This window comes from Pan troglodytes, chromosome 3 (genome assembly GCF_028858775.2).
Source record: "Pan troglodytes isolate AG18354 chromosome 3, NHGRI_mPanTro3-v2.0_pri, whole genome shotgun sequence".
Taxonomy (NCBI): domain Eukaryota; kingdom Metazoa; phylum Chordata; class Mammalia; order Primates; family Hominidae; genus Pan; species Pan troglodytes.
In genome coordinates, this window is record NC_072401.2 from 77,243,827 (window position 1) to 77,267,558 (window position 23,732).

Genomic DNA, 23,732 nt, shown 5'->3' on the forward strand with positions numbered 1-23,732 from the left:
AGGACACAGACATTCAGTCCATTGTGAGCTGTGACCCAGAAATGTTTAAGAAATGTAGATTTACACATCAACATCTATGTAAAGGGAGAAGTTTTTAGGTTTTGGCAGTCTTTCTTCCATGCTTTTAAACAATTTTTGAGTCAAGCATTCTGTTTTACCCATTGTAGAAGCAATGAGAAAACACAGCTAAACAAAAAGAGACTAAAAGTTACCGGTAATCTTCCCACCCAGAGTTGGTGAATTTGTAACGTTCTAAAAATTGTGATCACATTAGCCCAGAGATAACCACTTGAACATTTAAAAATATATCCTGTCAAAACACTTTCTGCACATAAATATGCCAATAAGTATCCAGAGATCTTCCCTCCCTGCCACTGTCTCTGTATTGCTTTCTCTTCTTCTCTCCCTCCCATTTTCCCTCTGTTCCTTTCTACTTTACATTCCAGTAAAATTCAAATGAATACAAAAGTAGAGGCAGTAGTATGGTATTTCCCATGTGTGTATTATTCAGGATCAGTGATTGTTAACACTTTGGCCAATCCTAATCCTCCCCGCCAACCCCCCCCCCCCAACACACCCTTTTTACCTTGCAATTTATTTTTTGAAGAAATCAGGGTGTTTGTCCTATAGCATTTCCCACATTCTGGAAACGTTCTTGTGGTGTACTTTAACATGTATGGTAAAATGGCAGTATGTTTCTACCACCCTACTCTTTGTTTTTATTTTTATTTTATTTTTTTAATTTTTTTTGAAACAGAATCTCGCTCTGCTGCCTAGGCTGGAGTACAGTGGCTTGATCTCAGCTCGCTCCAACCTCTGCCTCCCGGGTTCAAGTGATTCTCCTGCCTAAGCAGGAGCTGGGATTACAGGCGCCCACCACCACGTCTGGCTAACTCTTGTATTTTTAGTAGAGATGGGATTTCACCATGTTGGCCAGGCTGGTTTCGAACTCCTGACCTCAAGTAATCTGCCTGCTTTGGGCTCCCAAAGTGCTGGGATTACAGGCGTGAGCCACCGCACCTGGCCCTTACTTTTTGTTTTTATTTAATTCATCTATTTTATATTCATTTTTCTCTCTTCTTTTGGATCAATGAAATATTTTTCATTTTTTTGGCATCTAATGTATTACATTTCCAAATTCATTTAGAGGTTGCTCTAGAGATTACAACATGCATCCTTGACTTATTTCATTTTTTTTCCACTTTTCCAACAGTTAGAGCCTTTAATATACTTTATCGCCCTCTGTCTTTTGTGTTACCATTTTGTGATGAACTCATGAATTTTAACATATTTCATGTGTTTTAATCCATTATAGTTTTTTATTCCTTTTGATATTCAGTTTATTTTCAGAATAACTTTGTATACGTTTAAACATCAAAATTAGGGCTATATTGTAAATATGACAATTGACAGATTTTCAGTCTTTTTCATTTAATAAGGGTGTACTCCTTCTCACCATCCTTACCTCACCTCTTAAATCTATTCTGTTGCCACTCCCTGTCTGCTCTATCTCCCTTAAGATACTTTTCTTCCTCCCTGCTACTCCCATCCTGGCTCAGGCACCCATCAACTCTTGGCTGGCAGTCTCAACTAAACTACTGTAGTAACTCCTACTGGATTCTCTGTTTTTTCCTCTGGCCTTCCTCCATGTTACTCTCCTACCTAAAGTATAGTAGTGGCCTGCAGTCTCACTGAAAATACCACTGCCTACAAATTCTTATGTAAGCTGGCTCTGTCTGTCTCTGCAGGGTCATCTTTGCCATTCTGTTTCTTACTCTAGCTTCAGTGTAGCTTCTCAAGCCTTTCAAATCCCTTCCTGCTTCAGGTCCTTTGCACATGCCACTTTCTGTCTGGAATGCACACCACCTGCCCCTGTTGCTTGACTAAATCCTCTTCAGGTTTCAACTTGTGTTAAAACCCAAGAGAGGCCTTCTCTGAACTTCCAACTTAATGAAGTCACCTTGTATCATCTTACAATAGTCTAATTTTCTGTGATAGCACTTTGTTGTATTTATATATTTATCTATATGTATTTCGTATGCAGTATCTATCTTTCTTACTAAACTGTAAGATTGATGAGGACAGGGATAGTGTCTGTCTTGCTTCTCTCTCTGGTGCCCAAGGAGTATTTGACATATAATAATTAATAAATAGTTGAGTGAATAAATAAATGAAAATGTTTGTCATGTTTCTTGAAGAAGAAAACTATATGCTATGGGAAAAGATTTTGATTTATTTCATGAGGTAGAATTGAGGAATGATTCATAGTAAAGCCTGGTCTAGACTGGTAAGTCTTGAAATTATTTTTTAAATTAGGAAATATATCATTTTTTTAAAGAAGTATATGTGTGTGTATAACGTATGTTTATATATAGGCCACATATACATTTTAAAGAATAGTTTAAAAAATCCATATGCCCAACACCTATAAAAAAATGGAACATTAACAATAACTTTGAAACCTGCTGTGTACTTCTTTGCAATTTAATTTTCCTCTCAATCTCATCCTTTGCCCAGGAGGTGATCACTGTCTTCCATTTTGTGTGTCAATACTATCTTTTCTTTGTAGTTGTACATACGTACGCATGTGTATTTCTAGACATTTACTTAGTTCTGCATGTTTATGGCTTTTATATAGATGAAATCACATATATGTATTCTTCTAAACTTGCTATTATCATTAAAGGTTATATTAATATTTTTGAGAATTGGCCATTTCTTGTAGCGTGGTTCATTCATTGTTATCATTTTGTAGTATATCATTGTAGGAATATACTGCAGTTTGTTTTTCTGTTCTTCTATGGTGTGTCTAGTTTTTGGCTTGTAGATAGTGCTGCTACAAACTATCTCCTGGTCCACATGGGCAAAATTCTCTCTGGGGTATCCTTTTGGGAGCAGAATTGCTGGCCATAGGGCATGTGCATCTTCAGATTTCCTAGGTAGTGCCAAATTGTTTCTAAAGTGGTGGTAAGTTAGTTACATTAGTAGAGGTTTTTTTTTTTTTTTTTTTTTTTTTATGTGTGTGAGACAGACTCTTGCTCTGTTACCCAGGCTGGAGTGTAGTAGCACGATCTTGGCTCACTGCAACCTCTGCGTCCCAGGTTCAAGCAATTCTCCTGTCTCAGCCTCTGGAGTAGCCCGGATTACAGGTGTGCACCACCACGCCCGGCTAATTTTTGTATTTTTAGTAGAGATGAGGTTTTCCCAAGTTGGTCAGGCTGGTCTTGAACACCTGACCTCAGGTGATCTGCCCACCTCAGCCTCACAAAGTGCTGGGATTACATACGTGAGCCACAGTGTGCAGTCACATTAATAGAGTTTCTAATGTTGACCCCACTTTGTATTTTTGTAATAAACTGAATTGGGGCTTTATCTTTTATATACATTGTTGGATTGTGAGATCTACGATTTTTAGGATTTTTTTGCCACTATATTTATTGCTGAGATTGGCTTGAACTTTTCCTCTCTCTACTGTACTTGTCTGGTTTTGCTATCAACGTTCTGTAAAATTAGTTCTCTCTTTTCTTTGGAAGAGCTTCTATAAGTTTTTATCTATCTGTTCTCTGAATGTTTGATAGAACTGGTGACCTATTTTTGCATATCTGAAATATATAGTTCAGTTTGGCTTGTTTCTGATATTTTGATACATATCATAAATATGTATCCTTTGTGTTTTGCCTTTTGCTCAGTATCCCTTTTGAGATTCATTTGTGTTGTTGCATGATGCTTTAGTTTATTCGTTTTTATTGCTGTATGGTATTCTATTGCATGAATGTGACACAGTTTACTAATTCATTTTACTGTTGATGGATATTTGGCTATTGCCAGTTTGGGGCAGTATGAACAATGCAGCTATGAGCATTTTAATACATTTACTCTAGTGCACCTGAACCCATTTTCTCTAGGATGTGCACATCAAGTAAATCTGTTAGGTCATATGGTATGCTTTTCATTAACATCATTAGAAAGTGTCAAATTCCCAAAATGGTTATACCACTTTACACACTGAGTATATGAGCGAGTGCTTTCATTTCTCTACATCATCTGTCCCTGCTATTCTCATGTCTTCACTTTTGCTAATCTAGTGGCTTTGTACAGTATTCTTTTATTCAGTAAATATGTGGGGTTTTTTTTTCCACATTTGCTATGTAAAAGCCTGAAGCACTGAGCGTACAGTGAGAGCCCTGCCTTTCTAGAACTTCCAGCATGGAGGCAGACTTTAATGACAAAAATGAATAATTAGTTAAGTAATTATAATTGCAAGATGCTGTGAAGAAGAAGAACAGATTACTCCATGAGTTTATGATATGGAAACCAGAACAAGGGGGCTTCAGTTCCTACATTTGTAGCCAGAAAACCTGCACCAGACTCTACAGTAACACTGTTGCTAAATCCATCTTTACTCTATGTGGATTTTCAGGAAGCCTCAGAAGATGGGCTCAGACACATCTGTAGTTGTTGTTGTTGTTGTTGTTTTTCTGTGAAAAGGTCAGCTGACCCCAATAAATGCAAATATTGCATTGTCAAGTATTTATATTGCAAAAGCTTTTACCTAGCTTGTTATTTCCTGGAGGGTTATCTTGAGTGGGAAGCCTGTGCCCAAAAATGCCTTTGAAAATTTTGGATGATACTGTAGTATTTGTTATAATGGGATTCCAACTGTTTATACTTGCTTTGTAGAAGTAGATGAGTGTGCAGGTATGTCTTTCTGGAAAATGGGGCAATCTGAAAAACCTACTTTTCTTCCCCCTGAAATGATGAGATTTTAGGCAAGATTGTTTTTTCTCTGGAGTTACTTGGATAATTACCTCCATTTTCTTAGATCCTTCAACTGGATGGGATCCTAGCAGTCATTTAATCTTTTTTTTCTACCAGTGCTGAGTCCCTTCTATGATATCCTAGCCAGTTGGTCAACAGCATCTGATGGACCCCGTCCAGAGGCAGGGAATCAATCTCCCAAGGCGTTGCATCCCATTTTTAGAAAGCTCTAATTGTTAGAAAGCCCTGTACTTTCTAAGAAAACACAGAGCCTGCAGGCTTTTTCTGTTACTATAAAGTGTTGAGGACTTAGTGTGCAAGAAGACCAAATGGGAAAGATTTCCTTCACCTGGATGAAAAACAGGGAGCCTCTTTTGAGTAACATCCTTTGCCTAGGGCAGACAGCCTTTAGATGGTGCTTCAGTCAGAATTGCCAAGACCCATGTTTATGAAGTCTCACTGTAGGATTAAATGGCACTAGATCCTGAGCAGCAAATTTGCCCCTGGGGGCACCTTGCCATTGTCGCTGCCTCAGCTGCTAGTTCCTTCAATCCTGGAAAACCTTTTTGCCAGCCTTCATGCTTTCAGAAAACAATGATTTTCTTTTTCTTTTTTTTTTTTTTTCCTGGGTCTCACCCTTTGTAAATGTTGCTTATGATTGCAGTGCAAATGTCAACTGAGGAATTTATGGAGACAAACAGTTTCATTCTGCAATAGACTTGGAGAGACTATTTTAAGGGGTAATTCATTGCTGACTTTTCCAGATAACCTTGATAAAGGCACTTCAGAATTGGGGCTTGGGGATTTTCCACTGTAGCCTTGCATGCTCCCTTGGTTATTCTTTTGTTTGGTTCGTAAGATTTGTTAGCCCAGTTGGAGCTTAATTTTGCCACTGTTTATTTTAATTTTCCCTCTTTCCATTTAAGCTGAGCTTTTGCTCTACAAATCTCTGATTTTTCCGTGCTTCTCAGTGGCTTTAACATGTTTGTATCTGTTACTGGAGCCAAAAGGTTGTTTTAAGAACTGCTTTATTAAGTACCAATTTTACAGCTCCTCATTGCTTTGTTTGCAGAGGTTCAAATTGATTCAGTAGAGTTTCTGAGGCTTTCGCAGATAGGAGTAGGGCTGGATAATGGAGGGAGGTGTGATACTCAGTGGAGATTCTGAGTTCCAGAGATTCATTCAAATTGGTTGTAGTTGCACTTTTCCAAAGCCCACCATTGGGTACCTTTAAAAGCCAGCACATTTTCGGCTCATGATTGAACAGTGCAGAACAGCCACCTCATCACCTTTTCTACTGAACCCAAGAAAGGAATATGGGGATTTAGAAGCTGACTTTATTTATTTACTTATTTAGAGTTAGGGTCTCTCTCTGTTGCCCAGGCTGGAATACAGTAGTGCACACCACCATGCCTGGCTATTCAATAAGATTTTTTTTTTAGATGGAGTCTCACTGTGTCACCCAGGCTGGAGTGTAGTGGTGTGATCTTGGCTTACTGCAACCTCCGCTTCCTGGGTTCAAGCGCTTTTGCTGCCTCAGCCTCCCGAATAGCTGGAATTATAGGCTCCTGCCACCATGCCTGGTTAATTTTTGTATTTTTTAGTAAAGACAGGGTTTCACCATGTTGGCCAGGCTGGTCTTAAAATCCCGACCTCAGATGATCTGCCCACCTGAGCCTTCCAAAGTGCTGGGATTACAGGCGTTTTTGTAGAGTCTGGGCCTCACTATGTTGCCCAGGCTGGTCTTGAACTCCTGGCCTTAAGTAATTCTCCCACCTTAGCCATCCAAAGCACTGGGATTATAGGCGTGAGCCACTACTGTGCCTGGCCTGAATATGATTTTAATTACTTAAGAATTTAGCAAAGCTCATGATTTATAAGGTATACCCTTTCTGTAATCTATTTTACTAACTGATTTGTAGTTAATTACTTTAAAAAGAATATTAAATGAGGTCTCTTTATGCTTTTAAACTAAGAGTTTTTGAGAGACCTCCATGCTCAAAATTGAGGGAGAAGAAAGGAGAATAAGATATAGCTTGTACTTGCTAAGAGTATTGGAGTCTCTTAGTGATAGATGTTTCCTTGGAGACAAGCTGTATTTTCAGTTAGACCAGAATGAGATCCTTGTGTGTGGGAAGAAAATGGTTTTCTTTTCTGGCAGCTTTCTTAGAAGAGACAGAAGCAAAAAAACCCAACAACAACAAAAAAAACCCACAGAACCCCCAAACCAACACCCTTCCTCCACACCCCACCCCAAAAAAACCACATTATTTGATCATTAATTGCTTTTGACTATGTCATTCTAGGGCAAGGAGAGAGAAAAATCCAAACGGAAAGCTTTTGCGCCATGTTTTGATAGCCCCTGCAGGGGTGATTCCTCTGAGCAGTGCTTTCACACACTCTAATTCTAGTAGCAGTTTGCATTTGGAATTGAGAGAGGTACAGTGACTTTTTTCAGTTAATGAATTACATTTGTTCCATTTCTCCTTCTCTCCAAAACCATTAAGTTCAGAAAAAGATTTGCATCCAACAGGACAAAATGTTTTTGTTTTTATTACCTTCTTTGTATAAGAGCTTAAGTAGAGTGAGATCCTAGCTATCTAATTTATTTATGGTTTCAGTTGGCTATAATCCTCTTATTTCAGAGAAGGGCCATTTAGGTTAAGAAAAAAGTTCTGCTAATTAAGGAACATACTGTGGATTATTTTTAAAAATTAGAAACAGAAATGAATAAAAAAATCATGATTCTGCCACTCAGACGCCACTGTTGTCATTTAGATATCTTTCCATTTGTTCAGTCTTCTGTTCAGTTATTATTTATTTAGTAAATATTTATTTCCTATTAAATGCTGGGAATTATTTTAGGTACTAAGGATATAGCAGTTAAAGTAGAAAAATGGTCCCTTTTGTTTACTAGCATACAGATATAAAGCTATAAATTTCCCTTTAAGCATTGGTTTAGCTGCATGCTACAAATTTTGATGGTATGTTTTCTTTGGCATTAGTTCAAAATATTTTCTAATTTCTCCTGTGATCTTTTTTATTTGATCCATACACTAATTAGAAGTATGCTGTTTAATTTCCAAATATTTGGGATTTTCTTATATGTCCTAATAGTATTGATTTCTAATTTTGTTGTGGTTAGGGAATATATTCTGTAAGATTTCAGTTTTAAATTTATTGAGATATGTCTTATGTCCTTCCACATGGTCTGTCCTGGTAAATGTACCATCTGCCCTTGAAAACAGGATCTCTCAGGCAGGCACGGTGGCTCATGCCTATAATCCTAGCACTTTGGGAGGCTGAGGCGGGTGGATCACCTGAGGTTGGGAGTTTGAGACCAGCCTAGCCAACATGGTGAAACCCTGTCTCTACGAAAAATACAAAAATTAGATGGGTGTGGTGGCCCATGCCTCTAATTCCAGCTACTTGGGAGGCTGAGGCACAAGAATCACTTGAACTCAGGTGGTGGAGGTTGCAGTGAGCTGAGATTGCACCACTGCACTCCAGCCTGAGTGACAAAGCAAGACTCCGTCTCAAAGAAAGAAAGAAGGGAAGGAAGGAAGGAAGGAAGGAAGGAAGGAAGGAAAAGGGAAGGGAAGGGAAGGGAAAGGAAAGGAAAGGAAAGATCTCTTAGTGTCAGAACTATTAACATTTTGAATCAGATAATTCTTTGTTGTTGGGGACAGCCCTGTGCATTATAGGATGTTAAGCAGCATCTCTGGCTTCTACCTGCTAGATGTCAGTAGCATCTCCCAAGATACAACATTGAAAAATGTTTCCAGACATCGTCAGATGTCTCCTGGAAGCCAAATTTCCCCTGTTGAGAACTACTTAGTTGAAAAGAATATTTGGCAGTTGTTGGGTGTGGCATTCTATAATTGTTAGTTAGATATGTTGGTTGATAAAGTTATTCAGATCCTTTATGTCTTAGTTGACTTTCCCCCTACTAGATTTTCTACCAGTTGCTGAGAAAGGAGCATTAAAATATTTTTGTGGGATTGTTCTGTTTCTCCTTTTAATTCTGTCAATTTTTGTTTTATGAATTTTTTGACTTTTTAAAAACAACTTTGGTGAGGTATAATTTACGTGCCATAAACCTATCCAGTTAGTGATTTTTTTTCTTTAAGTAATTTGCTGAGTTGTGTAACCAGTACTGTAACCTAGTTTTAGAAAATTTTCATCACACCAGTAAGATCCCTCATGACTGGCAGTTAATTCCTGTTTTATTTGAGGTCACTACTAATCTACTTTTTGTCTTTAGAGATTTGCCTTTTCTGGATGTTTCATGTAAATGGAATCATACAATATGTGGTCTTTTATGTATGACTTCCTTCACTTACATAACGTTTTTGAGATTCATTGGTGGTGTAGCATGTATCAGGAGTTTATTCCCTTTTGTTGGTGAAATAGTGTTCCAGCTTCATGTGTTTTTGAGGCTCTATTATGGGGGCTATCCATATTTGACTGTTGTGTTTTTCTGATAAGTTGACATTCTTATCATTAGGAAATGTCCTCTTTTATTTCTCTTAATAACTTTATCTTAAAACCTATTTTATCTGATATTAGCCCTCTACAAACTTATGCTAACTCTTCGCATAGTATGTCGTTTTTCCAACCATTTACTTTCAACCTGTGTCTTTATATATAAAGTTTAGCTCTTGCGGACAGCATAGAAATTGGTCTTGCCTTAAAAAAACAAATACTTCCTTCAATTTTTGTCTCTTACTTGTAATTATTAGTCCATTAATGTTTATGGTAATTATTGATATAGTTGGGTTTGGGGCTGCCATTTCATTTGTTTTCTATTTATTTCCTCTATTTTTTGTTCTTCTATTCCTCTTCTATATTTTCTTTTTGAATTATTTTTTGAATATATTTTTATTCTTTTTGAATATATTTTTATAATTCCATTTTAATTTTCCTCTTGATCTTTTCTGAGTACATTTTCGCATGCCTGGATGTATTTTTAGTGATTTTGCTAGAGATTACAATAGACATTCTTCACTTTTCACAGTATCCTTACACATAATAATGATACTATTTCACATAAAATATAGAAAGCATATAAATATATAGGTGTATATTCCCTCTGCTCCCACTCTACCTTGTTCTTTATGCTGTAGTTGTTATATATATTACATTTATGTAGAATATAAATCCCACAGGACAGTGTTATGCCTTTTCCTTTAAAGAGGTGTGAATATTATACAAAAATTAAGAGGAAAAAAGTATTTTGTATTTGCACAAATATTTATCATTATTGATGCATTTTATTCTTAAGGATCTGGATTTCAAACTGGTGTCATTTCTCTTTGGCTTGAAGAATTTCCTTTCACCTTTCTTGTGATGCAGGTCTCTTATATCAATGAATTCTCTTCATTTTGCCTTCATTCTTGAATGATCTGTTTGTGGCATATAGGAATTCCAGGCTAATCATTTTTTTCTTTCAGCACATGAAAGATGCTTCACTGTCTTCTGGCCTCCATAGTTTCTGCTGAGAGGTCAGCTGCCAATTGGATCATCCTATTGTCCTTTTCTTTGGTAGATGTTTCAGATTTGCTTTTTATTTTTGGTTTTCAACAGTTTGGCTGTGAGGCATCTTGGCTGACCTTCTTTGTATTTATCCTGCTTGGTGTTGGTTGAGTATCTTGAATCTATTAATGGATGTCTTTCACCAAATTTGGGAAATATTCAGCGTTTATTTTCTCAAATAGTTCTACTGCCCTATTCTCCCTTTTCTCCCCTTCTAGGACTCTGATTATATGTACAGTATTAGCTAAAAGATTCCTGAGTATCTGTTAATTTTTACTTCAGTCTTTTTTCTTTAGTCCTCATTGGATAATTTCCATTGATCTGTCTTCATATTCACTTGTTTTTTCCTCTGTCACCTCCACTTTGCTGTTAAATTCATTCAATGTATTGTGTTTTTCAGTTCCAGAATTTCTATTTGATTCTTTTTTATTGTTTCTATTTCTTTACTGGGGTTTCACGTTTTTTGATGCATTGCGAGTATATTTTATTTTACTGATGATAGTTATAATGGCTTCTTTAAAATCCTTGTCTGCTAATTCCAACATCTGGGTCATCCCAGGATTGGTCTTAGTTTATTTTCTTTTAACAATGTCTTAGGTAAGACATTTGTCACATAGTGTAAATTTAGATCTTATTCAGAACATTGAGAATGTTAAGTGGCAGAGACTCTGGATTCTGTTAATTTTCTTTTCTTTTCTTTTCTTTTCTTTTTTTTTTTTTTTGAGATGGAGTCTTGCTCTGTCGCCAGGCTAGAGTGCAGTGGCGAGATCTCGGCTTACTGCAACCTCCGCCTCCTGGGTTCAAGTGATTCCCCTGCCTCAGCCTCCCAAGTAGTTGGGATTACAGGCGCCTGCCACCGCACCCAGCTAATTTTTGTATTTTTAGTAGAGACGGGGCTTCATCATCTTGGCCAGGCTGGCCTCCAGCTCCTGACCATGTGATTCACCTGCCTCCACCTCCCAAAGTGCTGGAATTACAGGTGTGAGTCACCACACCCGGCTGGATTCTGTTAGTTTTCTTTAATGCATATTGAGTTTCTTTAGTTTTAACAGGCACTTATCTTGGTTGGACCCAAACTATTCACTATGTTTCTTGGGTGACAGCTTGAATCTTGGGTGGCAGCCATTTTGTTAATAGCCAAGTTGCTTTGTGTGTATTCCATGCATGGGTGGATCAGGGGTCAGCCACATGTGGGCAGAGTTGGAGATACCCTCTTTCCTTTCTTTCCAGTGGGCATGGTTTCCCAGATTTAGTCTTCTGGCTTGCAGACCGGAAAGACTGCATTTCCCCCTCAGCACCCCAATCTAAAGGCCATGAAACCATGAACTCGCTGTGTACAGCTCTCCTCCTCCAAGTGTGGACTCCCCATGTGCTTGCTTGTGTTCACTCTCCAGTGCCTTCAGGTAGCTGCTTTTAGTTTTTGGTTATGTGAGTTTATAGTTTCTAGTTTTCTGGAGGAGTATTGGTGTGCTGGGATCTTAGTTACTATGGAAGCCAGTCTTTTGAACTTTCATTTTAGCGAGGGGGAGACAGACAGTAAACATATAAAAATAAAACATATAAAAGGATAAGTGGTTGTATCAGTTACCTATTGCTTTGTCACAAACCACCCGAAAACTCTGAGCCTTAAACTATCATTTGTTATTATAACTCATGCAATGGTGCGTTGGCTTGTGGTCGACTAGTGTAGGCTGGACTCAGCTAAACTTGTGTGTTTGTAGTTCAGCTAGCCCACTCACGTGTCTGCAAGATCACTAGGGGTTTTACTCTAGATTGGGCTTGGCTGAAATGCCTTGGTTAGGACAGCTTTCCTCCATGAATCTCTCCTCTTCCTGGGAACAGCAGGCTAGCCTGGGGTTATCCTTCTTACAGTGATGCAAGAGAGCAGTTTCACAAATGCTTGATCTGGCTGGCCTCTGCTGGTGGTAACCTGCCTTCTAGCATCCCACTGGCCAAGGCAAGTCACATGGTCACACTCAGACTTAAGGGTGGCAAAACATAATCACCTCTTGATGAGAGTATCTGTGAAGCCATATGACAAAGAAGCCAGTAGAGGCAATGGTGAGGATTTGGGGCTACTAATGCATTCTACCATGGTAGAAATAAACGTCATTAAAAAATTAAAACAGGATGGTAGAGAATGCCAAGGGAGGGGATGCATGTGTGTAAGTATAAAGATGCCTTTTTTATACGAAGTTGGGATTAACTTATATGTAGTTGTATAACCTAGTTTTTCAATTAGTGTGATAACCACAATGTAGAAAGCCATTCCCAACTTTTTGACCATTTTAGGCCACTTAAAATGTTTTATCCCTTCCTAATTTATTGAGTCCTTACTTTTTAAAGCACTTCACATGTATTATCTTATTTCTTCCTTACAACAGCCTTATGAGATAGACACTCTTGTTGTCCCCACTTTACAGATGAGGAAACAGAGGCTGAGTAGCTGGCCTGAAGCCATCGACTTTATATAAATGGCAGAGACAGGATACGGATCTGGGCAATAACCATTCTTGTGTCTCAGTATCCATTCCTGTGTGTACTTTTTTTTTTTGAGACAGGGTCTCACTGTGTCACCCAAGCTGGAGTCAGTGGCACAATCTCAGCTCACTGCAACCTCTGCCTCACAGCTTCAAGCGATTCTCCTGCCTCAGTCTCCCAAGTAACTGGGATTTTTACAGGCATGTGCTACCATGCCTGGCTAATTTTTTGTATTTTTAGTAGAGACGGGGTTTCACCATGTTGGCCAGGCTGGTCTTGAACTCCTGACCTCAAGTGATCCACCTGCCTCAGTCTCCCAAAGAGCCGTGATTACAGGTGTGAGCCACCACGCCTGGCCCCCATGTGTACTTCTAAAAGTATAAAAGAGTGTATTCACATCTCTGAATATTTCTTCAGATAACTTCTGGAATTTTGGGTCATAGGGTAGTTGTCACACTTTAAAAAGAATGTTGTTTTCATTTTGCTGCTAAATGACTGAGCAGCTGAAGGTTGTTGCCAACTGTTCCTGCTACTCCGGGAACAAGACAGTAAAACCCCAGGGTTGTCGGTGAATTAGTGGGAAGTAAGCACTTATTCAGTGAGCCTTGAGATATATGAGATCTAGAATTAGTGTGGAGTGAGCTGTTGAAGGCTGAGAGACAGCTGGGGCCACCGAACCGGCTCAGCTGAGAGCTGCCCACGGTATGGCGGGCCTGTGTGAGCCCAGGCTGCAGGCCAGCCCCAGGTCTGGTCATTGTCATGGACAGCACAGGGCTCTGCATGTGATGACCACTTCCTGGCCAAAGGACAGCTTTGTGTGTGGTCAGTGCGATTCTCCAGCCCATTGCCTGTCAGGCTCCCTGGCCCACCACACAGTTTGAATGATGGGGCAAGGGAGAAAGGGAGTGATTTCAAGGGACTGGCAAAAAGTGGAAACGACTCAACAAGGGATGGTCATCTGGGTGGTAGATTTTATAAGTCTCTTGTCCTTCTTCCATTTCCATTTTTATCACTCTGCAATCTGGGCTATATGGATATTTAATACGCCCTACTTTGAAACGATGGGAAAAATGAATGGAGAGGAAGAGAAATCTGGTTGAGTTTTAACTATTAAAAGCTGTGAGTCAAAACTGGGAAAGGGATGAGGTTAAATTGAGAATTTGGGATTTTCTCTAGATTGGGTTGTTTTTGAGGTAACTGGGTGCCAATGAGTATACATGTCCATGCAGGACTTTAACTGCAGTTATGGTTTTTATTGCAGTCAGTGATTACCTATACATGTTCAAAGTTTTATCTACTACATATTTCATGCCTAATATATTGTTTCTGTTTTTTGTTTCAGGTTAGTAGCAAAGATGAAGATTTTCTTGACCTTTCTGTTGATGTGGAGCAGAATACATCCATTACCCACTGTCTAAGGTATATGAACTCTGAGGCGGTTTGAGCTTTTGATCAGGCTTGTAACTAAGTGGGAGAGAAAATCCTGTATTTCTTCAGGACATAATCTTCCCTTCTGTTAAACCAATATGATCCTATTATTTTCTATCTCTCCTTTCCCAAGAGCGATTATGTGGTCTGGAGAAGAGTCCCACTGAGAAAAAAGAGCATAAAATGGAAGTCATTAGTCAAAAGGGCAGGTGGCAGTGGCTGTAGATTTGAGATCAGCCAGGTAAAGTGTTAAGTGATTGGTGATAATTTCAACCTTTGGGAAACCTTGTTATAAGAAATAGAATTGAGGTTTAGGTTTCCGTAATTTTTTTTTTTTCCTGGAGAAATGTGTATGTTGGTCATCCATACCTGGTAAAGGCAGGCTAGAGGCACTTGGAAATGTTCAGGCTAGGGTGGGTGAGTATGAAGTAGCCTCTGAATGCCTTTTAAACATATTCGACTCTGTCTTATTGCACTGTGCAGGCTGATATCTCTGAAGTGCCTCCCCATCCCCTGTTTTACATCACACCTAATCTAGACCTTGACCAACTCGGCTATACCTGCCCTAACATGCGTGTGAGATGTCACCTCCACAGCAGAAAGAGAAGCCTGCCAGGTGTTGCCACTCACCACTCAGAGTTCCGTGATGGGAGAAGGACGTGCGGGAGAAAGATGCAGGGAGCAAATAATGCCAGTGGAGTCGTTAGCTTTCTCTGTCTTTCAGACAAAAGATAAGGGAAGGGTGGGCTCTTGCTTGGCCCCTTTTATGGTTTAATGTGGATTGCATTTTTGAGGATTTGTTTTTTTAAACTAGAATTATGAATTTTCTTCTCTAATGTTATGTCTGCATATCTCTTCTGATATGTTTCTTTCATTTTGATAACTTTAAAAAATAAAAAGTTAAGCTAAAATGTTGGGATTTGAATCTAAGATCTCTGCCACCTTCTTCCAGAAGGTTTTTAGTTGGTGACTAAACTTTTGTTTCAGAGAAATGATATAAATAGTGTTTAAATTCAGGATACAGGTCTGGAGAAGCTGTTAAGTTTGTATGGTAGCTGAGTTATAATTCTAATATTTCAAACCTCAGTACTGTGTCTTAGGCAGAGTAAGCCATTTGTGTCATAGGAGAATACTGAGAAAGAAAGATGTTTTTTCCTTGTGAAAAGTTCAGGGGTGGCCTCAGGCAAAAACTTAAACTATGTGAAGTTTATCTTAATTGTCCTTGCATGGCCTTTTTGGTTATTTTTGTCTTCCACTTGAGCGCCTTAGACCCTCCCCATGACTCCTTCCCAGAATCTCCCCTTACTCCTCCAAATGCTCAGTGCTCTAAAACCACCACCTTCTCTTTCCTCTGTCTTCCTCGCATTTTAAATTCCCATTCTCCCAGTGCCGACGAGATCCCCAGGTTATTGGGAAGCATTGGAGCAATGGCTCTCTGCCCTGGCAGCACATTGGAATCACCCGGGAAGATTTAAGAACAACAATGCCTGGGTTCCACCTGGAGAGATTCTGATGTAATTGAATGGAGGGAGAGTGGGGGGTGGAGGGGTGCGGGATTGGGCATTGGGATTGTTTTTAAAGCTCTCAGATGATTCTATTGAGCAGCCAGGAGGGCAGAAGGAGAATCACTGCACTAGATTCTAGAACAAAGCTTCCCAACTGCTGAGCCAGGGAAAATGGATTAGATGTATTCATCTCCTCGGCTCCTGGGAGGCTGGGAAGGCCTGGCCATGCCAGAGCCCCATGGCCAGCCATAGGAGCAGCCTTGTCAGTATATCCTAGTGTGTTTCTCATGTAGTATTTCTGTGTGGATCATGACATGGAAATTATCGGGAAGCATTGCTTGAGGATTTTTAATATCAATTTTGAATTATTGTGGTGAGTGAAAAAGAAGATTTTAATTGAAAATGTATCAAAGATAGACATTAACTTGGACACGATAGCTGTGTTTACAAAAATTGATAGCCTTCGCATCCAAAAACAGTCTTTCTGCATTTTTTAAAGTTTAAAAATATTTGCATAAGGCTTTAGTGCCTTTTTTGTAAAAGTGTGCATTTCTTATTAGATTTGTTCCCAAAGTGTGTTTTCTTCTCTTTCTCTCCTTCCTTCCCTCCTTCCTTCCTTCCTTCCTTCCTGAGAATGAGGGTAAAAGTAGAACAAGGAGTTTGATCTATAACTGACTGTGAACCATCAATTGAGATAACTCACTACTTTTGGACCAGCCCTGTATTAGTCCATTCCCACATTGCTATAAATAAATACCCGAGATTGGGTAATTTATAAAGAAAAGAGGTTTAATTGGCTCATTGTTCTGCAAGCTGTACAGAAAGCTTGGTGCTGGCATCTGCTTGGCTTCTGAGGAAGCCTCAGGAAACTTACAATTATTGCAGAAGATGAAGGGGGAGCAGGCACATCACATAACTGGAACAGAAGCCAGGGGTTGGAGGAGGGGCTAAACAATTTTAAACGGCCAGATCTTGCAAGAACTCTCCACGATGTATGGTGAGGACAGCACCAGGAGGATGGTGCTAAACCATTAATGAGAATTCTGCCCCCGTGATCCAGTTACCTTCCACCAGGTCCTACCTCCAACATCGGGGACTACAATTGAATATGAGATTTGGGTGAGGACACAGATCCAAACTATATCAAGCCCCAAAGTGTATTTTTAAGTAATGTTTTATTGCTGCTCTGCCTCTTTTTAAAGCAATACAAAGAATTTTGTGTTTTTCTCCCAACCTCTGCTCTGTGCTTTGGTAATTTATCCCAAGTGTTGGAAAGAGCCAGTGCCCCTCTTGTCTTTCTCATTGAAGAGTTTCCTATACCATTGTTGCCCACTTTTGTTCCAACAGGTATAGAACATTAACTGACAGCTGCTCTGCCTCAGCATTTACTGCTGGGGTCCTCGCCTTCTCCTAACTTACCTTCATTTTCTAATTCTCAACTCATGGATGCCCTAAGAGCATTACTCTGTCAGCAAGCTTCTTTGTAAAATGGGTCTTTACATTAGGTATTAACTTCTGCTATATTTCCACCTGTCTGGGTCTACAAATCAAATAAGTTTTTGGGGAAAATAAGAATGAGTAGGAATGAATGATTCCTTATTTGTTGCTGGCCTTTCTTTGGCTATTGTGACCCTTTAGCTTGGTAGTACAGCTTCTCTGCAGTAGACATTGGGAGGATATGAAGCTCCATCACACCCACACTCACCTCCCTGCCTCTGGCTCCCCGTTCCACTCCAGTCAATCCCATGCAGCCAAAACAAGATTCCACAGCACTTACTCAATTGAAGTATTCATTCAGCTAAGTATGAGTTTGTTTTATGCACCATGTACTTGAAATCTGAAAGTTTAGTACATTTGCATTCTAATGGCTTTCTTGCCTTTCATCCCTCTCCAATCCCCCCTCCACCATGCTGTCAAAAGTGGAATTTCTAAAAAGCACTACCTGATTATGTCTTTTCTTTGTTGAGACTGTTGGTTAGGGTTCATGCTGGCTTCTTGGTAGCATAGTCCAGGCTATGTGACTTGCTGCCTGATATGGTTTGGCTGTGTCTGCACCCAAATCTCATTGGATTGTAATAATTCCCACGTGTTAAAGGTGGGGCCAGGCGGAGATAATTGAATCATGGGAGCAGTTTTTCCCATACTATTCTCATGGTAGTGAATGAGTCTCACAAGATCTGATGGTTTTATAAATGGGAGTTCCCCTGCACCTGCTGTCTCTTGTCTGCTGCCATGTAAGACATGACTTTGCTCCTCCTTTGCCTTCTGCCATGATTGTGAGGCCTCCCCAGCTATGTGAAACTGTGAGTTCATTAAACCTCTTTTTCTTTATAAATTACCCAGTCTCAGGTATGTCTTTATTAGCAGCATGAGAACAGACTAATACGTCACCGCTGCTGTTCCCTACCTCCAGGCCTCTGCACTGCAGTGTTCTCTCTCTGGAGTCATTGACCCTTATTCACTTGTTCACCTGGCACACTTTCCCTCTTTCTCTGTGCTATCTCCTGGACTTTACACCTGCTTCTGTCTTGGTTGGTTCATTCATTCAACCAACAAATATTAATGTGTTCCATTGTGTGTCATGCTGGGGATATAGGAATGACAGGTGCACTGCCCACATAGAGGGGAGGCAAGTAATCAAATGAACAGAGGAATGGTTTCAGATGCTGGGAAGAAATAAGATGGCAATGTGATAGGGGCTGGATAGGCTTGGACAAAGTGGCCAGAGAAGTTTTCTCCAAAGAGGGGATGTTTAGGCTGAGTGCTGAACAACCGGGTTAGCCAGCCATGGAAGCCTCTGGGAGGAAGCTCTCAGTGCTTGAGAAAATAGCACCTGCAATCACCCTAAGGTGAGAAGAGGATTTCCCAGGGCCAGTGTGGCTGGAGCAGAGAGAAGGAGGCAGGGTGGATAAGTGCACTGGAAACTGCTGGAGGATTTAAGCAGGGGAATCATGTAATGCTTTCTGTTGAAGCTGCACTGATCATTTCATGTTGTCAGTGGTTCATTTGCACACATCTCTGTTAAAGTGTGAGCCGTATGAAGGCAGTTATTCTCTGTGGATCCCCAGAACCTAGCCCAGAGGACTGGCAGGAAACATTTGGGGACTTAATGAATGAAAGAATCCGTGTTTTCTTTTGATGTGTTCTGTGTAAGTGGTAGAATCATTTAACACATTTTAAATAACATTTTCTGTTTAATAAAATCTGGTCATTATGGTACTAGGACACTGAACAAGGAAATGCCCCAGAATTTTTCAAAATTATAGGGTATTAGTCCAGATGTTCTTTTCAGCCTTTGAAGCAGTACCACAGAAATGTTAAGTAGAATCTCGATGGCTGGAAAAGAATGAAAAACCATGACATTTAAAAAATAAAAACCGTAAGTAGCAGAGTAGAACCTCATGATAAGGCAGATACACATATGACAAACACAATGGCTTTTGTTCTGCAAAGGAGGCAGGCAAAAGTTCATCTCCTCCGGCGGGGGAGCAGTGGGGAGCAGGGGTTGGTAGGAGGTGGTCATCTGATTAATTCAGGATTTCTTTAGTTCACTAAGAGGGCAGTTTTGTATGTGGTTTAAATTTCATTATCTTTACTTTCATGCTCTTTGAAAATATGGACTACCAGAGAAATACTATTTTTCATTAACTACACAATAATGTCACCTTGCATGTTATGTGATTTACTTTCTGGATCTAAGTTTTAGTGTTTATGGTGAACTTTTACTCAACAGTATTTTTCTATTACGATTTTAATTTCTAGCTTATAGGTATTCTCCATTAAATCATGAGTTTTTTTTCTGAATCCAGTTGGAAACCCTAATTTATATCTGCCTGTGTCCCATTAAATAAAACTATATTTGAATCTCTCATGGTAAATTCGTGATTCGATGAAAAGAGCATGTCTACCACCGTAACGGCACCCAGTCTTCTTATTTTTGTTTTTCATCCTGTAGTTTCTCTACCATCCTAGTCTTAAGTAGGATTTTTTTCTGATTACTTCTTCTTCCATTTTTACTTAAAAATTACCCTACAGGTTAATTGAGGGATTTAAAACATAGTATACCAAGTAGATTTGGACATTTTTAAAAGATGGAAATATTTTCCTCTACAGAGACTTCAGCAACACAGAAACACTGTGTAGTGAACAAAAATATTATTGTGAAACATGCTGCAGCAAACAAGAAGCCCAGAAAAGGTAGGTAAAGATTTAGCTCAGGGTTATCTTTGTGTGGTGAGAAGGATCCCGAATGTGGGGCCCAGCAGGGTTGGCTTTGAATCAATCTCAGCTACCTGGGCTTGTAGCCATGGAGCCTTGGGGAAGTCAGTTACCCTCCTCACCAGTGAAACTGGGATAAGAACGCTGACCTTGGAGAGAACAACTTGGAGAGTTGTCTGTCCGATTGTTTACTTATTTGTTTATTCATTCAGTCATTCAGCAAATATTTGTTGAGCCCTGCCATGTGCCAGATATTATGCTAGATAAACAAGTAATGATTAAATATAATCACTATTCTCTTGAGATTAAAGGTAAATTATATAAAGTACTTAGCAGAGTATATAACACATAGTAGACACCCAATATTATTTTTGTTTGTATTGCTTAAACATTAGGACCTCTTATTTAGAGACAGAGGTTTAAAAAATATATATCATTTCATAAGGACTCATGAGGAAATTATTAACACATCAGTTATAAGAATAGGTGATTAGAGGCTGGGCACAGTGGCTCACACCTATAATCCCAGCATTTTGGGAGGCCGAGACAGGCAGATCATTTGAGGTCAGGAGTTTGAGACCAGCCTGGCCAACGTGGTGAAACCCCATCTCTACTAAAAACACAAAAATTAGCTGGGCGTGGTGGCAGGTGCCTATGATCCCACCTACTCGGGAGGCTGAGGCAGGAGAATCACTTAAGCCCAGGAGGCAGAGGTTACAGTGAGCTGAGATCGTACTACTGCACTCCAGCCTGGGTGACAGAGTGAGACTCTGTATCAAAAAAAGAAAAAAGAAAAAGAACAGGTGATAAGAAAGTTAGAAAGTTATTGCACCACCTTTTCTGCACACTAGACAGTTACAGTTCTTGGAAAATCTGGAATAACCAGTTGTCCCCCATTAATCTGCTCCTACAAGCCAGGAAAGTTGCCATTTCAGTCATCCTGCGAAGGCTTCCTGTGAGTTAAATCTATCTTGTCAGTGGTTCTGGAGTATTCAAGGCAGCTGGCTGATGCTCAATACTGCTGTCTAAAACCCTCAGGGGTCTAGACCTGAGGTTGAGATCATTTCTCTGCCCAGCCTTCCCAGGCGTTCACTCCAAACATGTACACTTTTCTTTGCTGCAAAACTTACAGATGGTTAGTCATTGTAGCGGGCAGGCCTCAAGGAGGTAGGTAGATATCTTTTGTTAGTAAAGAAGGTCACTCATGTCTGTCCCCCATCCTTATAACCTCAATCTGCCTAAGGCTGGCCTGGGGTCTTCCTTTGTGGCATTAAGACATTTTTTGTTCAGCCCTGGGGGGTTTATATATTACAACGTCATATGTTCCCATAAAACATGGGGTTCCCCATACTTCTTATTTCTCTACTGTTGTTTTACTTGCTTATTTGTATGAACAGGGCTTTTCCTTAATAGATTCCTTAAAACTATTCTTCTAAAATTTGTCCTTTTCACATACTATGCATTAAAAATGTACACAAACTAAATGGCATTTACACTTAATTCAGTACATTCATGGAATGGGGGCTGGAAGGTAACTGGAAGACCCTCTATTCTAGCAGTGTACTCTGCGTAAACTGTTGCGTTTGCGACTTTTTACTGAGAAATGTTAATGGTCACCTAGTAAAAAAACTTTTCTATGTTTATATAAGTTTGGGAAGTGCAACATCAAACAACAGAACAATTCCTTTACTGCAGGATTTCTCAAAGTCTTCAGTCTGGTAATGTACACATAGGATCTTCAAAGCAGAAAGTAGCATCATCCAAACTTACTTAGCCACAGAAACACCACGTCTGTTAACATCTCCAGTGCTCTCCTGAGCCCAGTTTGTGAAATGTAGCCCTAAGCCAACCCCTGCATTTTATAAATAAGGAAACTGAGAGCTAGAGAAGGGAAGTGACTTGCCCAAGATCACAAGGGTCGGAATGAGAGTGAGCCTGGCACACTTGGTGTCCCGATGCCCAAGAGTGTGTGTCAGAAGCATCCATCCTCCTGCCAGTCCTCAGAACCTGTAAGTCCAGCAGTCGGCATCGTCTACCTTGTCCTCTTCCCAGCTTCCTGTTCTCAAAAGCTCTCAACCTTCCTCTCCATCATCTCAGGGGGTAGATTGTCCAAATATCATTTCTCTCTGGAAGGCACAGGGCAGTGATGGAGAACAATTGCACAGCCTATTTTTATTTGTACAAAAATTCTGGAACGTCTCCTTTCAACAAACAGACACACACCGTTGTACATTTCTCCTGCTGGGAGCCAGGGATGTAGGATAAGTCAGCTCTATATATGCCAGCATACTTTTATCCTTGCAAACTGTTTGGTTGTTTGCTGGTTTGAAGTTGGATAGAACCTCTTACTATTCTGTTTGTGCAGATGACAGTGTATTCTCTTCCCCTAATAGGTGTTGGGTACAACTGATTTTCTATTTCTTGGTTTCTTAGGATGAGGGTAAAAAAGCTGCCCATGATCTTGGCCCTGCACCTAAAGCGGTTCAAGTACATGGAGCAGCTGCACAGATACACCAAGCTGTCTTACCGTGTGGTCTTCCCTCTGGAACTCCGGCTCTTCAACACCTCCAGTGATGCAGTGAACCTGGACCGCATGTATGACTTGGTTGCCGTGGTCGTTCACTGTGGCAGGTAAGGGCAAGACTGGAAGCAGGTATACAGGGTAAGTGTAAGGGTTGCCTCTTCGCTGAAGTATACCCAGCTGCATCTTTCCTGGGCCGTGGCACTCAATAGTTTTCGGATCTCTGCCAAACTCTTACTGATCATCACAAAAAATATATAAACATGCCTGCAGGCACATAAAATAAAGAGCATTCCAGTAATGATAATCTAAATGTTCTATCATGAGAGAAATTACTTAATAAATCTCCATTGCATGAAAACGATGGTTATGAAGAATTTGAAATAACATGGAGAAATAAATGTCTATGCTATGATTTTAATTTTTAAAAAGCCAAGTTGCATTTATAGTATGATCTCAAAAGTATTTTAAGATGTGTAAATAACGACTAGAAGCAATGGATCAAATTTAGTAATTTTTTGGCACTTTGAGTGATTAAAAATATATTCTTAAAAAATATTCTTTGTTATTTTTGGTCTTTCCCCAACATTCTGTAATAAGTATATAATCAGAAAAAAGATAAGAGAGAGAAGGCCTCTAGATATGGAGAGGCAAAGCATTTTGCCAAAATTCCTTTGAGCGGCTATTTTTTATTCCATAATTTGGTATAAGGGAAGAAAAATATCTTGAAAATTCACCTGTTTGTTATTCTTTGCTCAGTTGGGACAGGTTTATGTTCTGTCTTGGGAGTAGGCACAGCTTTCCCCCTGCCCTCATAGGTTTTAGATTGGGGCATGTCATAGAGCAAGAGTCTTTCTCCTCTATCTGCTAAGGTCGGATTATGGTGAATACACCATTACCAGGAGACTACCATTGCCACGCAGAGGAATAGGTTGATATATTTTTAATTGTGTACTAGGGTAGATGGCATCAGAAACTGTATAACTTCACATCTGAAGCACCCCATATTTTATCCTGTGTGTATTAACTTTAAGTCACTGGATATTTTCTTGTATTCTCAGTAAAATGATATTTATTGGCTAGTTATATGCCAGTTTTGTGGTGTTCTCCCTAAAGAACAGCTGTTATTCTTTTGAAGAACACAGGGTTCCAGTGATCTGGAACCCAGCCTTGAGCACTGGATGAGGCCTCACATTGGTGCAGGGTTGGGGAAGATCTTAGGGCAGGCAGAGCCTGGGACCTGGTGGGCATTGTGGCTAAAGTGGGTGGCAGGGGTGGTGTGGACA

General features: G+C 39.8%; 1 protein-coding gene across 3 annotated transcripts in view; it reads left to right on the forward strand.

Annotated features, from left to right (window-relative positions):
- Positions 1-23,732, forward strand: part of USP46 (ubiquitin specific peptidase 46) — a 63,400-nt gene that overhangs the window by 34,681 nt on the left and 4,987 nt on the right. For all 3 annotated transcript variants that reach the window (XM_517296.9, XM_054683136.2, XM_016951745.4), the window contains 3 exons: positions 14,117-14,193; positions 19,821-19,904; positions 22,359-22,556. In XM_517296.9, coding sequence (XP_517296.2) covers positions 14,117-14,193; positions 19,821-19,904; positions 22,359-22,556 — 359 coding nt within the window. The remainder of the gene's footprint in view (positions 1-14,116; positions 14,194-19,820; positions 19,905-22,358; positions 22,557-23,732) is intronic.